The sequence below is a fragment of the Microtus pennsylvanicus genome, chromosome 3 (assembly GCF_037038515.1).
Source record: "Microtus pennsylvanicus isolate mMicPen1 chromosome 3, mMicPen1.hap1, whole genome shotgun sequence".
NCBI lineage: Eukaryota > Metazoa > Chordata > Mammalia > Rodentia > Cricetidae > Microtus > Microtus pennsylvanicus.
The window spans coordinates 1,427,019-1,444,513 of record NC_134581.1 but is presented as its reverse complement, the minus strand read 5'-3'; the positions used below and the strand labels follow the sequence as shown (position 1 = coordinate 1,444,513).

General features: G+C 47.5%; 1 protein-coding gene across 8 annotated transcripts in view; it reads left to right on the top strand.

Moving 5' to 3' along the window:
- Tcaim (T cell activation inhibitor, mitochondrial) overlaps window positions 1-6,974 on the top strand; it is a 30,472-nt gene extending 23,498 nt beyond the window's left edge. For all 8 annotated transcript variants that reach the window (XM_075964058.1, XM_075964053.1, XM_075964052.1 and 5 more), the window contains 3 exons: window positions 2,841-3,073; window positions 4,317-4,448; window positions 5,470-6,974. In XM_075964058.1, the coding sequence (XP_075820173.1) occupies window positions 2,841-3,073; window positions 4,317-4,448; window positions 5,470-5,710 (606 nt within the window). In that variant the 3' untranslated portion in view covers window positions 5,711-6,974. The remainder of the gene's footprint in view (window positions 1-2,840; window positions 3,074-4,316; window positions 4,449-5,469) is intronic.
- Window positions 6,975-17,495: the final 10,521 nt, after the last annotated feature.

The window sequence follows — 17,495 nt, the reverse complement described above, 5'->3', positions numbered from 1 at the left end:
GTAAGTCCTGTTCAGAAATGGGCAGGAACCTCTGATGTGTGCAGCGGCCTAGGTAGGAAGGTCAGTATCTGAAGGTTATAGTCTGTACAGCTCCCATGTCTGTACCATTCTTGAAGTCACAAGGTAACAGGAAGGAGGCAGAGCAAGGCTGTGGCTGCCTAGACATGGGGATCAGCAATCTGACCACTCAAAGGGCATGTGGCAGATTCTGGGGGAGCTCTATTCTGTGCTGAGTAGTGATTTCACATGGTCTGCACATGTGAAAAGGCAACATACAATAAAACGCGCAAGGATTGCTAGAGTTCAGATGGAATTAACAGCTGCTGTGTAACTGTACCGTGTCTGCACTGTCAGAGTCTCACATGTACAGAACCCAGAACACGCTATATGAACCCAGTGCAGCGTGTCTGTGCTGTCCCCATAGCCTCATGCTTACAGATCCCAGCACACACCGTATGGACCCAGTGCAGCGTGTCTGCGCTGTCCCCATAGCCTCATGCTTACAGAATCCATACAGCACACGCTATATGAACCCTCAGTTCTCAAAGCTCCTGAATGTGCTTACACTGCATATGCAACCCAAGAAGAGGAGAGTCAAGGAGTAGAATTATTTTTTACAAAATGTAGTAAGTAGATGATAGATGGTTTATAAAAACTAGTTATCTTCTTTATAGGCTACCTGATGCCTTCTAGTTCTCTCTCTCTCTCTCTCTCTCTCTCTCGCTCTCTCGCTCTCTCGCTCTCTCGCTCTCTCGCTCTCTCTCTGTCTTTTTCTGTGTAGCCCTGGCTGTCCTGGAACTCGCACTATAGTCCAGACTGGCCTTGAACTCACAGAGAACCCCCTGCCTCTGACTCCTAAGTTCTAGGGTTAAAGGTGTGCACCATCATAGCCTGGCTAAAGCCTTCTAGTCATATTAACATGTGCAAATCCCAGATTTCTACAGAAAGCCAAAGTCCTTAAAGTCCTCCCTGACCCCAGCCCCTCCCACTCACCAACACACGCCATGCACCAGCCCCTCCCACTCACCAACACACGCCATGCACCAGCCCTTCCCACTCACCAACATACGCCATGTACCAGCCCTTCCCACTCACCAGCACACGCCATGCACCAGCCCCTCCCGCTCACCAACACACACCATGTACCAGCCCTTCCCACTCACCAACACACGCCATGTACCAGCACCTCCCGCTCACCAGGACACACCATGTACCAGCCCCTCCCGCTCACCAACACACACCATGTACCAGCCCTTCCCACTCACCAACATACGCCATGTACCAGCCCTTCCCACTCACCAGCACACGCCATGCACCAGCCCCTCCCGCTCACCAACACACACCATGTACCAGCCCTTCCCACTCACCAACACACGCCATGTACCAGCACCTCCCGCTCACCAGGACACACCATGTACCAGCCACACACAGCTTCCTGTTGGTTTCCTTTTCCCCCCAAAGCATTCCATTCATCTACTGTTTCTAAATCCTTGTATACTTTCTGTCAGATCAGAAGTCTTGGCGGCCATTGTCTAAACCTCACTTTGACCTGTCAACCCCATGTGACACTTGAGGTGACATACTCTTGCTTTATTTTCTTGCCCCTCGACTGTGAGCTCCAGCAAACAGACAAACCCTTACACCTGCGTGTGCACTCACTGCTTACACACACAGTAAGTGCTCCCTAACGTGTTCTATGTTTGTCAGCTGAACTTGAAATTCGGTGACTGAAAGTAAACTTTTAGGGAATACCTGAAATCAGATTGGTGACGGCCTAGTTGTCATCACAGAGCCTTCAGATCCACAGCCGAGCACAGGGCCAAGCTCCCAGAGTCCAACTGAGGAAAGGGAGGAGGGATTTTTTTCTTTTTTTTTTTTTTTTTGAGCAAGGGGTGAGAGTCAAGTTTATGAAAGGGAAACCCACAGAGACAGGTGACCCAAGCCGTGGGAGCTCATGGACTCTAGACTGACCTAGGCCCTCTGCATCCAGGTGACAGTTATGTAGCTTGGTTTCTTATGGGGCCCCTAGCAGTGGGACCAGGCCCTGACCCTGACACATGAACTGGCTCTTTGGAAGCTATTCCCTATGGTGGGATACCTTGCCCAGGCTTGATGCAAGGGGCGGGGGGAGCTTGGTCCTGCCTCAACTTGGTATGCCATACTTTGTTGACTTCCAAGGGAGGCCTTTACCCCTTGTGAATGGAGATGGATGGGGGGCAAGGTAGAACAGAGGTAGGGGGTAGGGGATGGGAGGAGAAGAGGGAGAAGAAACTGTGGTTGGTATGTGAAATAAATAGATTTTTTAAAGTTTTTAGGGAGGGCTGGAGAGATGGCTCAGAGGTTAAGAGCATTGCCTGTTCTTCCAAAGGTGCTGAGTTCAATTCCCAGCAACCACATGGTGGCTCACAACCATCTGTAATGGGGTTTGGTGCCCTCTTCTGGTGTGCAGGCATACACACAGACAGAATATTGTATACATAAGAAATAAAATAAATATTAAAAAGCTTTTAGGGAATACTTAAGAGTTGGGATGGGCAAATGTGCATTGAATCATTGTAACCTAGCTTAAGAGTCCCGTGTGAGTCTAAATATTAGTACCCAGGGTTGAATTTTACTTGGGTTTTTTTCTTTTTCTGAAATCTCTTCTCAGTTCAGTCTAAAACCACTAGACTGTTAGTTTGTTTTGAATATTAATATTTACAGGATTGTAGTATCCTTTTTATTGTATTTTACTTGACTATTCCATCTACAAAAATAATTTTTATAACTTCCTCATTTATTGGACTCCTAAAATTATAGCAACATAAAATTAAATGTCTTTTTTTTCCCCAATACTATAGCTTTTTGAAAGCTTGCCAAGTTATTTTGACCTTCAGAGGAGAATGTCAGCCCTAGAAGACCAGATAAGCAATCTTCTAGGGGGCATACAAGTGGTTTATATCGAAGAGTTGCAGCCAGCACTGACCCTTGACGAGTACTACTGCCTCCTTGACGTGTTCCACAATCAGCTCCTAAAAAGCAGGGCACCTGCCCACCCGCAAAGCCTGAGCGGCTTGGAGATGATCCTCAGCGGGTAAACATCCGGAACTGGGTGGGGTGTGTGCGTGTCAGAACATGGTCGTAAGTGCGATGTTTTACTCTTTTCGCTTTTGGGGCTCACACACAGATGCTTATTTTACTTATGAATGCCCGGCCTTACCTTGGCTTGTTTCTAGCCAGCTTTCCTTAACTTATCCCATCCACCTTCTTCCTCTGTGCTTTTTTCTTTTCTTACTTCTATTTATCTTATTTTCCTTCTTACTCTGGGACTGGCTGACTCCTTGCCTTGTTCCTCCTTCTCTTCCCCATTTCTCCTTCTATTTATCCTCTCGGCCTGCCAGCCCCACCTAACCTTTCTCCTGCCTTGCTATTGGCTGTTCAGCTCTTTATTAGACCCTCAGGTGTTCTAGACAGGCAAAGAATCACAGCTTCACAGAGTTTAACAAATGCAGCATAAACAAAAGTCACACACCTGAAAATAATATTCCCCAACAGTGCATTGAGCTGTTTTTTGTTTCATTTGGTTCTTGTAAAGTTAATAAAATAATAATAGTAGTGGAAACGAGTGGCTGGAGAAATGGTTTAGGAGTTAAAAGCAGATACTCCTTTGGCAGAAGATTCAAGTTCAGTTCCCAGGGCCCATGTCAGGTAGTGCCTTTGACCTCCTCAGACACTGCATTCACATGCAGAGACAGACACAGAGACGTGTGTGTGTGTGTGTGTGTGTGTGTGTGTGTGTATACATATATACACATTCACACACATAATTTCCAAAATGGGAGGCCAGGCATGTGGTACACACCTTTAATCCCAGTACTTAAAGCAGAAGCAGGAGAATCACTGTAAATTCAAGGCCAGCCTTAGCTAAACAATGCAACCCTGTCTCAAACACAAAACAACAAAAAAACGTCACCACTTGTGAAAAGAATTGTATTCATAGCCCTGTTCTCCATAAGTCCAAGACCAGACTGAGGGACTGAGAGTGGATTCTGAAAACATCGCCACTGATCAGCAAAGTAAATCACTCAGTCATGATGTAGAGTCAGCAGCCAAAGTGTGTGTGTGTGTGTGTGTGTGTGTGCATGCATTACCTGCACTTTGCTTTGTGCTTAAATGCAGTCCTCTTTGAGGAGGGTCGTGCCATGTCAGGACCAGCACGTCGTCATCGGTGTTGCTATGATTTAATGTGGTCGTCCCCATGACAGTTCTCAGTCACTTGATAAAAAAGCATTGGTGTGGAAGTGGTGATGTGTCCCTTACCACACACTTCATTTCAGCGACAGGTACGAGCCAAGCTTGCATGAACTCGGGCATTTTAACATCCCAGCCCTCTCAGATCCGGCAAGCCTCCAGTCATTTATGAGAAGCCGAGCCCAGCAGGCAAGAGAAAACATAACAAGAAGGGAGGAGTAAGTACTGTCCGCTTTGGGAGGTGTGAGGCCTGACTTGTAAACAGACGGCAGGAAGCGTCGCCTGCATTTCAGCTATTGTATTCACGTGTAGCTGTTGTGTCTGTTGGCACAGACCAGATCAGCAGGGCCCCTGAAGATGGAGTTGTGGGCAGTTGTGAGCCACCACATCTCGCATCTCTGTGAGAATCACAAGCGCCCATAACTGCTGAGTCATCTCTCCAGCCCTACTATATTTAAATTTTAAAGTGTATCTCATTCACAAGTAGTCCTGTTTCTGTATTGTTATAACTCGGAGTCACTTGACAGCCTGTGGTTTCCTCGTCGCAGGTTTGAAGCTGTAGAGTTGAGTCCGTTGTAGAGGAGAGAGGGTAGGAGTGGGTCCATACAAAGGAATGGACAGACAGATGGACACCAGGTCCAGATAGTGAGCAGGGAGGGAGAAGCAGCTCAGGGCAGGGCACGGCCTGATGGCAGCATCCAAATCAGGGTTTATTCTCCCAGTTTTCCCTTCATTTCGTCACCAACGTGGCTAGGGGAGGTGTGTGAAAGCTTCTTAAACCACACTCCATTGGGCTGGAAAGATGACTCAGCTGTTGAGATCACTGGCTGCTCTTGCAATTCCCAGCACCCACATGGTGCCTTACAACCATTTGTAACCCCAGTTCCAGGAGTCCAACACCCTATTCTGGTTTCCAAGGGCACCAAGCATACTGGTGATGCACAGACACCCGTGCAGACAAAACACCATACGCAGTAAAAACAATAAATCTTTGAAAATTAGGAATAAATTGTGTATTGTCTTTACCTCACTGATGCTAAAAAGATTGAGTAAATACCTTTAGAGATTTATGTAGAAATAAATCAGCCAGTACTGGGCGCAGGGTACTCTTGGCATGTCTTCACATGACTGCCTTGCATGGCACTATTTGTCACCCCAACATTTAAGAACATCTTTATATGTTATCTATATTTATATTTTATCTTTAGTATTATCTCATGACAATTTTTTATTTAATAGGTTAAAAGTTATTGAAAATGAACTGATACAGGCTTCCACAAAGAAATTTTCTCTGGAGAAGTTCTACAAAGAGCCCAGCATTTCCAGCAGACAGATGGTGGACTGCTGCCGGAGACTCCTGCAGCTGTCGCTGCCTTATCTGCACGGGATGCACCTCTGCGTGTCGCATTTTTATTCCGTCATGCAGGATGGAGACCTGTGCATCCCGTGGAACTGGAAGAAAGGAGAAGCCAGGAAGTGACACAGACACCTGTCTTATTTTCTGGAGAAATGAGAAACTGTTGGGTTTATTTAAATTCAGTTCGATGTTAGTATTCGCATCAGGACAGAGTTTCCGAGTGCTGCGTTAAAGCAGGAGTTTTCTGTGTAGTGACTTTATGCTAAGAAACTTGTTTCTAAACGGTTTGTCCCCTAGTTTTGTGATGCTGATGGCTAGGCAGAGAGATGCTTAGAAGAAAAACTTATTTTAAAGAGAGTTCTGTAAGAGTCATATGTTTTTATAGAAGTGAGGGTGTGTGTGCACAAATTGGTCTCGTTCAGTATAGCTCTGTGGTACTAGATCTCATTTTTACATGCAGCAGTTCAACACGTGTCTTCATAGTTACATCCCACAGACACAAACACTTGGTAGCCGGTAATGGACAGTTGTGTTCAGACAGATGATTGATGAGTAGCAAAAATTAAATAACCACATTTTGTTTGAGAAAGATTTTTTAAACTATTGAATATATGCCATTAACATTGCCTGATACTAGCTTATTAAAACATCAAAGACAGAATTTAAATACATGACACCTTCTACCAATTAAAATATTGATAGAGCATGTTCTTGGTAGGCACAGGCCCTGGGTTCCATCCCAAGTACCAAGAAAAAGCTGTCTTCATCTCTTCGGCTCTGGCCCAGGTAAAGCCTGCTACCTGCTGTGGTCTCCGGTGTCCCCCACGCTGTGGAGACCCATTCTCTACTCAGAGAAGACCACCCTGCATTCCACACCACACTTTTCCCTGAGGACGCCCTAGGGAACTGCCCCCGGTGCATAGAACAAAGGAGACACTAAAGTCAGTTTTTCGTGTTTTGGATTTTTATAAACAGTTCAAATGTATGTTCAAAATAAGAACTGGCTTTTAAAGGATTGGTTGTGCTGCTACTGCTTTTGACCCATGCCAGTTTGACAAATGTTGCTGTAAATACTCTCCCTAAGAAAGAGTCCTCAAGTTGGGTTTGGTGGTGCACGCCTTTAATCCCAGCACTTTCGGGAGGCAGAGGCAGGTGGATCTCTGTGAGTTCAAGGCCAGCTTGGTCTACAAAGTAACTTCCAGGGCAACCAGAGCTGTTACACAGAGAAGCCCTGTCGCGGGTGGGGGAGTCCTCAAAGATCTGCTAGTTTATTAGAAAATTATTTGGATTGTGCCACTTCTAACATCAGCTAACACAGACTCTTTGGTAATGTGTGTTGAATTGGATTTTGAACTAATTGTTACATAATAAACTACCTTGTCGGCCACATAGCTGTTCCCCTTGTTTTCATAACGAGGGGTTATTGGAAGAGTGACCCTGTGGACTTCATCTCCCCCACCACAGAGAGAACAGGTCCCCCACGAGATCTGAGCTCTGATCACAGCCGAGTTTGCCCCCACAACTCCAGGGCTGCCAAAGCCCCTCTCTTTCTCCTTTTGTTCCAGAAAAGGAACCCCTAAGGAGCCTCTGAGTTAGTGAGAGAGATGAAGGCTTTGAGAAGCGGGCACATGAAATGAAGGAGCCAGAGGTTCTTGCAGTATAGGCCCGGCGGTGGTGGGCGTGGTCCGTAGCGGGACCTGGAAGCACACTGCAGGAAGGAGGACGGCCTGTGCTCCCCAGCGCCATGTTGTTTGGGTCAGTGTGGGGTGCGCAGCCCTGGCCTGCCTGGCAGTCAGCTTCCGTAGGCTCCCTCCACACTGACAATCAATGCCCATCTCTGCAGGACCCTGCTTGCCCACAGCCTGGCAGGGTCTGGTCTCATCTATGTCACCCGCACCCTGATGGTTGCTCCTTGCCTACCTAGTAACTGGGCTGACTGAAGCTTCTCTGCCATCCAGCTTTGTCTGGTGGTACAAACACCACCCCTTTTTGGTGTTGTGCTGGACATTAAGCTTAGGACCTTGTGCCTGTTAGAGCAAGTGTTCTACTGAGCTACACCTCCAGGCGAAACACCCTTTTACTTTGTGTGTGTGAAAGTGCGCATGTGCACACACAACCGTGCGTGTGTGTGTGTGTGTGTGTGTGTGTGTGTGTGTGTGTGTGTCCAAGTCAGAGGACACCTTTTAAGAGCTGATGCGCTCCTACCATGTGTACCCTGGGGATCCAACTCAAGTGCAGACATGGTGGCAAGGTGCCTTCCCTGCAGAGCTCTCTCCCTAGCCCTGGGAATCTCCCATAGCTATCAAGAGGGAGTTACGTGTTTCTGTTGTGAGGACAAGCGAGTCTCTCAAGTAGTCAGTGTAACAGTGTTGTTTCTCTTGAGTCTGGCCTTTTATGTAAACCATTATGGGCACTAGGGGCTCCAAATGGTTGTAGCTCAAGTATTAAAGGGTGGGAATTCTGCTTATATTTTTGGCCTTTTGCCTCTACGTAAACTACTTGTTTCCTTTGGAGAAGCGCTGCCGTCCTGTGTTGGTGCCTTGAGAAACACAGATGCATCCGATCAGGACTCAAGAAAACAGGTCGCTCATCTCCCGCAAGCCCTGATGTTTTCACAGGCCACTATGCAGACTTGAGCGTGCCCCCAGTGTTTTTGTTAGTCAGGAGAGAGACTAGGAAGATGTTTTCCTGGCTTTATAAAGGTTATATTTGCAGTCAGCTGAAGCCATCCTGGGCCAGTGGGGATGAGCGGTCCTGTGTCAAGTTGCTGGGCTTGCTGCCGGTAATTTGGCTGGGATCCTTTTGCTTTCCTAGGGCTGCTCTTTGGCAGGCTTTGTAACCGTCAGCTGCTAGCAGCAAGCAGTGACAGCAGGCATCTATCTGGAAGCAGCAGGTAACAAGAACCAGGCCAGACTCCAGTCCTCACAACTTTTCTCCTTGTTCAGGATCTTCATCGCAAGAGATGCAGGAAGGTTTGTTCAAGAGAAGCATGCGGAGGCTGCAGAGACAGTGGTTAAGAGCACTGGCTGCTCTTCAGAGAGCCAGAGTTTGATCTCCAACACCTACATGGCTGTTTAGCTCTAAGTACGGTTCCACTCTCTTCTTGTCCTTGTGAGACACACACACACACACACACCACCCATGCACATTAAATTAGAACATTTGTAAAAGCTGGAAGTCTCAGCACTTGGGAGGCAGAGGCTCCACAGGGAGTATGGTGAGAGAGACTGAGGTGACAGCTGGTACCCTACTCTAGCTGCTGACCCGGGATCTCCACGTTTCCTTCTCTGGTCCCCTGCCTGCTCAGACTGCTTGTCCCTTCAGATTCCTATAACATCTCAGCCTTGTTCCTATTGTTACTTTTGCAGCCTGTGACCGTGACAGCTGACAGACACAATATAAAGAGGAACAGAGTTAAGTTTGGCCTGTGATTTCACAGGGTTTCTGTCCATGGTGGCTGGGGCATCAGGACAAACCAGGAAACAAAGACAGAGTCAGAAGCAGGATGGATCTTTTGCCTCTAGTGAGCTACTGCCTCTAGTTAGATCCCACCCACTAAAGATTCCGCGCCATGTGGGGGGCGTTCCAGATTCAAACCATCTACAGCATCCACCAGCACTCCATCCCCACCGCCGAACCCTCCCCGCTCAGGATGGCTGCCATCCAGCCCCTCTGTGGCTCTCCAGAAGCAGAAGGGCGTTCAGCCTTAACCTCTGTCCGGCTCTGCCTGGGTCCTCCACTCACGGTCTTTACACATCACACCACACTTGACTGAGTGTACAGGACCCACACAACACCTTTGGCCCCACTTGGGCCCTCATGAAGCCTGGAACAAACTCTGGGCCGCTTTTCAAGGAAATCTGACATGGGGACCTGCCCTAGGCTCGAGCCGGCAAGACAGTAGGGACACCATAGGCACAGGCGTGAAGTTTGTTAGATGCTGACCCGAAAACAGGCTTTTCCATTCCAAGTGCTGCTCATAAAAGCGGGTGTAGCCTGGTTGTGACCGGTCAGTGGGTCCCACTCAAAGCCTACTTCTGCCCCACAGACGACTCCACCACCAGAATGGCGGTATTCACCCGCAAAGTGTCAAGACAGCAGAGGAAGTAATGCGAGTCATAGGAGGCAGTCTGTAAAAGTCTCAGAAAAGTTTGTATTGGGTCTGAAAGAGTTTTTGCTGGTTCCAGTTAAACCTGTGCTTCTGGGGTGGGTCTGATGGGATCTTCACAGAGTGCTGCTCTAAGGAAAGGCCCGAGGGGCGCTGCTAGCTCAAAAAGAAAACCGGTTGTTTCCAGTCAGGGCGTTCCTCAGCTTACCGGGCAGAGCCCAGGGCGGAGAAGGGCTGGCTGGAAGCATCACGGTCAGTGAAGGGTATGCTCCCAGGTGGTGCTGCTGCCGCTGCTGCATAGGCAGAGCGCCCCCTGGCGGGTACAACATGCGGGGGCGGGGCGGGGCAGAGCTGGGTAGAAAGAAGTTTCCTGCCCAGGGGTCAGCCTCGGGGGTCGCTGGGGAGGCTGGTCTGTATGCAGCCACCGGCACGGGGGGCATGCCCCCAGGCGGAGACCCCGACATCACCCGATGCTTCTCTCCAGAGGCTGCAAGTGTGGTCTCCTCCCCTGGAGGGAGCGTGACTTCGCCAGTGATTTCATTTACCCAGACAAAAGAATCTAGTGGTTTCTTCTGTTCAAGCTGATTCCTAGACATATCTAAAACGGAGAAAGAGGGGTCAGGAGGCGCAGGTGAAAGCTGCTCTTAATTTTTAAAAAGTCCTTTCCAGTTTTTTGTCCTGAAGACAGGCCTCGCTATGTATCCTTGGCTGTCCTGGAGCTCACTGTGTAGGCCAGACTGTAGGTTCCAACTCTCAGATCTGACTGTCTCTTCGGGGATTAAGGGTCATTTTCTTGACTAATGATTGATGGAGAAGGATTCTGGGGTGTAAAAGAAAACAAACTGAGCAAGCCAGGGAGCAAAGATCCTGCGTGGCCTCTGCTTCAGTTCACTACTTCGAGTCTCCGCCTTGAGTTTCCGCACTGACTTCCCTCAGCGATAGAGTGCGAGCCGGGAGTTACGAACTGAAATCAATCCTTTCCTCCCCAAACTGCTTTCGGTCATGGTGTTTACCACACAGCAACAGAAACCTAAGACGTATGGATGTACTGAAGACGGACTTTTTCCTGTTGTTACTCCCTGAGCAATTCAGTAGAGCAACTGCTCCGCGGCATTTACGTGACGTTATGGTTTAGAAAGGGTTTTAAGTTTGGGAGAAGATGGGAATACATTGCATGTATAAATACTATCCCGATTTATATTAGCGATTTGAGACTGCGCGTCTGCTGGGCATCCTGGTGCCAATCTCAAGAATAAGGAAGGGCAACTGGATACTAACTGTGATGATTTCAGTCACAATAAGGCTGATACGTCCGGGTTCTAGGGGCCGTGCATGTGCAGACAAGCCCCCAGGCAGAAGTACCTAATGGCTCTTGGGGATGTTAAAGGGGCACGCCTCACCCACGTGTGGCGTGGATTACATCATCTACGTATGACTCAGCTGAGTCCTTGCGCCCTGCGTGAGCCCTGTCATCTGCGTATGACGTAGCCTCATCAACCCCGTGTCTATGCGCTAGGCAGCTTTTAAAAAATGGAAGCGCATCTTCCTCTCCATCCCCGCCCCTGCACTCTGACTTCCCCAGGCCTGTACACGCCCCCTCTAATAAACTCCTAAGCGGGTTTGTTGCGTGTTCTGTGTTTCCTTCTCACTCACACCAGGTAATTTCACTAAGCATATTTTATCTGTTTTCCTGACCCAGTTCAGATATCTATGTAGTATGCTAACAATCTTAGTGGAAGGTAAATGTTTAAATTTCTGCTATTTTCTACACAATTCTATTGTATTGTTTGAACAGGCTGGTCATCATTCCTTAAGTTCATTTTGTAAGAAAAGCAACGATGATTAAATGGCTATAACTTGGAACAGTTTGGCATGAAAAATAAGGAGAGAAAACAAAAACAGAGTAGCATGGGGTAACTGGACACTTATAATCCAAGAATTCTAAGAGCTGAGGCTGGAGTTGAGGCCAACCTGAACTACATAGTGAGTTCAGGGGTACCCCAGTAAGACACCACCAGCAGCTATCACCACCAGTCAAATTGCTTTTGCTAAGTTTTCTAAGACATGATCATGTCTGATCAACAAAATGGTACATCAGAATTGGCCATGCACTTGGAACCTGTGCCTGTGTTCCTTACATGGCAGACGGCCTTCCAAGCACAATTTTATTTTGGACCTTACAAAGTGTAGATTTCTGTGCAGTATCTAGGTGACCCAGTCTCAACATCTGAGTCCTAAAAGAGCGGTTTTGCTCCAATTCAGAGATGCAGAAGCAGGTGTGAGGAAGACTGGGGACTGGGCAAGGCAATGGCCCCTCCATCCACTGAGGCCAGTTTAGGTTTTAAATAGAATTTTATCTCCTTGATGGAAAGTCCTGTGGAAAATTACCCAACTCTATTTTAGGAACCTGAGGTCAAGATGCCCCTCTAATTTGTCTTGTCTTCTGTTAAACTGCCTGTGTGTGCAGAAATGCCCCCAGCTAACTGCTTATCTTAGTTTTTTGTTAAACTGCTTGCTTGTGCAAAACTTGCCCCTGCAGCTGCCAAGCAAAATAACAGAATGTGGTTTTCATATTTAAAAACCCCTTGCTCTAAACACTAGAGCTACCCTTGGGTCCCAGGTACCTGAGTATAGTCCCAGCCAGCTGGAATCTTAGACCTTCAATTGGCTATTAACTGAATGGTCGTGTCTGCTGGGTTCCCCATTATAGTCTATAAGCAAGAGGATTTGACTGGCTGTTGCTAACTTGAACCTGGAAGGGGCTAAATAGAAACCTCGAGAAGGAGACAGGGATGGATAAAGTGAGGGAGGGCCAGGTGGAGGCAGGAGGATCCGGAGTTCAAGACCCATAGTAACAATAAATAAATCAGCAACTGTTACAGTAGCTGCAGAAAGCTCAGGACAGATGAGAATGATGCCCCAGGACAGGTGCTAGGCGAGGAGACTCTGAGGAGAGCTTACAATGTTTTGCTTTTTTTAGAATGGTCTTTAGGAACTTCACCATGTTCTGCTCCGTGTGTTACCCAGGCCAACCAGCAGCATTCTAACTTTGGATTCGTTGTGAGGCTCTGCTTGCACAGGCCAAGGAGCCCTGCCATCTGCCCCCCCCTACCCCCACCCCCCCAGGCCCATAGGACTGACCTACAGGAAGTCCGGGTTTGAAGCTCACCTGCTTGAAGGTTATGGGGTGGCCGAGTCTGCGCAGGTAGCTTCTTGACAGAGTAGGGGTAATAGCAGAAGCTGGGTGTTCCTAGCAACTGGTCTTTGTTATGTAACGCATTCCATCCTGGCCAGGCCTGATTCCTCCTAGGGAACACACGCTGCTGCTCTCAGTGTCTCTGTTACTGTGCCAGGTGTTCCCCATCCCCGGAGGTGATCCCGACATTGTCTTTGCTTTCTGGCAGTCCAACACATGGCTTCTCTTCCAGAACATAAACATGTAGCCAAGCAAGAATACGGCAGGTTAGCGTACATTCAGCACAGACCCAGGCCCTACTCGCTGCTCACTTGTTCTCATCCACCTACTTCCCCACAGCTTAGGTGCACCTCAAATCCTCGGCAGGCTGCCTCTGACCTGGGGTGGGCCAAACCGGATGTGGGATTTCCCCTCTCTATGCTGTGATTACCATTGGATAATAAAGAAATTGTCTTGGGCCTGCACAGGGAATAGAGGTAGGTGGTGAAAACTAAACTGAATGCTGGGAGGAAGAAGGCTGAGTCAGAGAGAAGCCATGTAGCCCTGCCAGAGACTGATGTTGAAACTTTGCCTGTAAGCCACTGCCACATGGTGATACACAGATTAATGGAAATGGGTTAAATTAAGATATAAGAGTTAGCCAAAGGCCGGGCGGTGGTGGCGCATGCCTTTAATCCCAGCACTCGGGAGGCAGAGGCAGGCGGATCTCTGTGAGTTCGAGACCAGCCTGGTCTACAGAGCTAGTTCCAGGACAGGCTCCAAAGCCACAGAGAAACCCTGTCTTGAAAAACCAAAAAAAAAAAAAAAAAAAAGAAGAGTGAGCCAATAAGAAGCTAGAGCTAATGGGCCTAGCAGTGATTTAAATAATATAGTTTCTGTGTGATTATTTCAGGGATGAGCAGCCAGGAACCAACAAGCAGCCTCCTGCAACACAAATCCTTCAAGTTTAGTGTCTATAATGTGTAAAATGGTGTGAGCTCATTCCACTAGTCCTAGTGGACTGGCCTAGGTCATTCAATAAGATTTCCCCCTCTTACCTGCCTGGTGGTGTTCACCGATGGGGTCCATGAGCACTGCACCTTAAATCACATTACTCTACGCCCCCAGATGTTTCCCACTCAGCAGCCTCCGTGGCAACTTTCCCCATGGGCAATGGTGGTCATAAGTATCCCAAGGTCATTCCTAACATCAGAGGGGAGCCCTCTGCCTCTCCTCCCTCCCTGGCTTTACTCATCAGCTTTCATTGGTTTCCACTGTGAAAAGTTCCGGAAGTTCCGGCGTTCATCTTGCTCAGGAGAGGTTAGGTCTGGGTCCCCATTTCAGCCACGACACTGATCTGATAGCTACTCTTAGCTTGTTAACAATGAACCCAAAATTTCTTCTTTGATTTCATATACCTTCAGGTACCCAAACAGCTGGATGGGAGTCACAAGTAAGCAAGGAGTAACAGCTCTAATGTTGGGAGTCCTTGGGTTCTGAAGACTTTATGAGATGAGCTCATAGACTTGGAGGCTTAAAACCCCAAGCTTTGGGAATTCAACCTGTCCCTCCAAGCTCTAGTGTTCAGGTTAGAGAGTTACAGCTTTGGGTTCCCATTGCTTGGAAGTCCAGCGTTTGACAGCTAGTGAAATCCTCCACTCTAGGCAACAGCTAGCATTGGGATCCTCTGCCTTCCAAGACCAGCAGCTCCCAGGAACTCCTTTAGCTGCAGTGCGCTTTAGTCGTGTCTGTCCTGGTGTGTTTCTGAGAAAGGGCTCTGCACTCTCTTTTATCGAGCACCACAGAAAGCATCACATGGGGAAAGAATGAGAGATACTTTATAGAAATCCTTAACAGATTTTACACGGGATTAAATTTGACAGTCTTCACCTGACCCAGGAACACTAAGAAAATGCAAACATTCACTTATCAAATAATATCTGCATGCTCTCTCCTGCATTTATGGCAGATTATTTATTGTATAAGAGTGCTTTCAACTTATTAGTATTTATTACCATAATACACATAGAAGCATATATGCATTGCTTTCTGGGTCAGAGGCATAGAAGAATACATAATTTAAAATCAAAGCTATATATTAGCATAAGTTGGAAAAGATGGTTGCCAAGGCAAATAAAGTTGGTTGTTACACTATTAACTGAAAGGCAGGTTAAATATAGCTGAGTAGTGGTAAGTTACGTCTTTAATCCTGGCTCTAGGAAGCAGAGGCAAGTGGATCTCTGAGGACAGCCAGAGCTACACAGAGAAACCCTGTCTTGAAAAACCAAAAATAATTTTAAAAGGCAGTTAAACAGATTTAGGAAAGAAGTTTTTTTAGTTTTTTTTTTTGTTGTTGTTGTTTGTTTACTTTTGTTTTGAGACTGAGTTTTTCTGTGTAGTCCTGGCTGTCCTGGAACTCTCTTTGTAGACCAGGCTGGCCTCAAACTCACAGAGATCCACCTGCCTCTGCCTCCCCAGTGCTGGGATCAAAGGTGTGTGCTGCCACCACCACCTGGCTTAGGAAGGCAGTTTTAAGTGACCTTAGGGTATACTATTAACTTGATTATAAGATTCAGCAGAAGTCCCAGTCTCTTAGAATGTAATCATATTTTCACAGTGTATCACCACTGTGATACACTGGACCCAGCACAACAGTACCATTGAGCAGCAACACAGAGGAATACCTCCCAGCTGAATAGTCTTGACTGTATAGGGGGAGGGGATTTGGGCGTGGAAAGCAAATAAAGGATTGTACATGTACCAATCACATCAGAACTCTTGCTAAATTGCTGTGATTTCCCCTCATTTCGAGAATAGCTTTGAGGCCATTAAAATTTCTAGTCTGAGAAGCTGCCATCTTCTCAGAGCCCATCACAGACTAATACTGCAAACAGCACTTAAGTTTTTAATGTGTGCTGGGCGGTGGTGGCGCACGCCTTTAACCCCAGCACTCCGGAGGCAGAGGCAGGTGGATCTCTGTGAGTTCGAGGCCAGCCTGGTCTACAAGAGCTAGTTCCAGGACAGGAACCAAAAAGCTACAGAGAAACCCTGTCTCGAAAAAATAAATTAAAAAAAAGTTTTTAATGTGTAACAGAGCCCAAGTTCTGCCCAGTGCTGACAGAAGTTGGCTCCCTCCAGTCTTATTTCGGCCATGTTTCTACATCCTTAAATCCATCCTAAATGCTCCCTGAATTTCTGCCAGTGAAGACTGGCAAAATGACGCAGCCGTGGGAGTGCTGTGCCTCTTCAGTCACTCTGTGGCCCACTGGGATGTATATGAATATGCACAGGAGTGAGCACAGGTGCCCACAGAGGCTGAAGGAGGCGTTGGATAACTCTGCAGTTACTTTGCAGGAGCTGTGACTACCTGAGTTGGGTGCTAGCATCCTAATTCAAGGCATCTCCAAGCAAGTACTTGTAACTGCTGATCCATCTTTCCAGTCTCCTGGATGTTGATTTAAAAGAAAAAAAAACAGGTGGACACTGATATTTTTTTGTATCTGTGGAGGTTTCCTTTGTTTCCGAGTATGTGGTCAATTTTTGAGAAGGTTCCATGAGCTGCAGAGAAGAAGGTATATTCCTTCCTATTTGGGTGGAGTGATCTACAGATGTCTGTTAAGTCCAATTGCTTTATTACCTCCAATAATTCTCTTAATTCTCTATTAGGTTTCTGTCTGATTGACCTGTCCATTGGAGAGAGAGGTGTATTGAAGTCTCCTACTACTAGTGTGTGTGGTTTGATGTCTGCCTTGAGTTCTAGTAATATTTCTTTTACATAAGTGGGTGCTTTTATATTAGGGGCGTAGATATTCAGGATTGAGACATCATCCTGATGAATTGTTCCTGTTATGAGTATAAAGTGTCCATCTCGATCTCTTCTGATTCATTTTAGTTTGAAGTCAGTTTTGTTAGAAATTAATATGGCCACACCTGTTTTCTTAGGACCATTTGCTTGAAAGACCTTTTCCCAACCCTTTACTCTGAGTAGATGCCCTGTGTATCACCTGTTCTTCAGGCAAAAGGGGACTAGCATTTGCAGTTCAATCTTGTAATGATCTGTCCTGTCCCTCTAAGAGACAAACCATGCCCACCCTCCCCACTCCCCCCCATCTCCTGAGGCAAGCTGATCTTCAAGCTTCCAGCCAGAGTCCCTTCCTTCTCTCTCTGAGGCAGCTTCTCTCCCTTCTCCCCTCCATTTCTCTCTCTGCTCTTCTCCCTCCATCATCCACTAAATAAACATCCAACCTCACTCTACATGGTGTGCCTATCCGTCCGTCTCTCACCCACCACGTGGCTCGGGACCGGCTGTTTTCCGGGACCTGCAGCATGGCCTCTCTCTCCTCATGGGACCCTGTGGGGCTCGCTGCTGCTTGTGGCCCACTGCAGCCACTTGGGGAACTTTGCCGTCCCTGCCTGGGACTGGCTGCTCTTGGGTCCTGCAGTCCACTGCCCGCCACTACTTCAGGGAGCTGCAGCATGGTCTGGGGACCTGCAGTGTGGTTCCACCGCCCACTGCCTGCCGCCACTTTGGGTATGGTCTCGGGACCGGCTGCAGTCACTCGTGGATCCGCATCTTACTTTTACCCTAACAAACCTCACTGCGAATCGTTATCTAATTCCCCAAG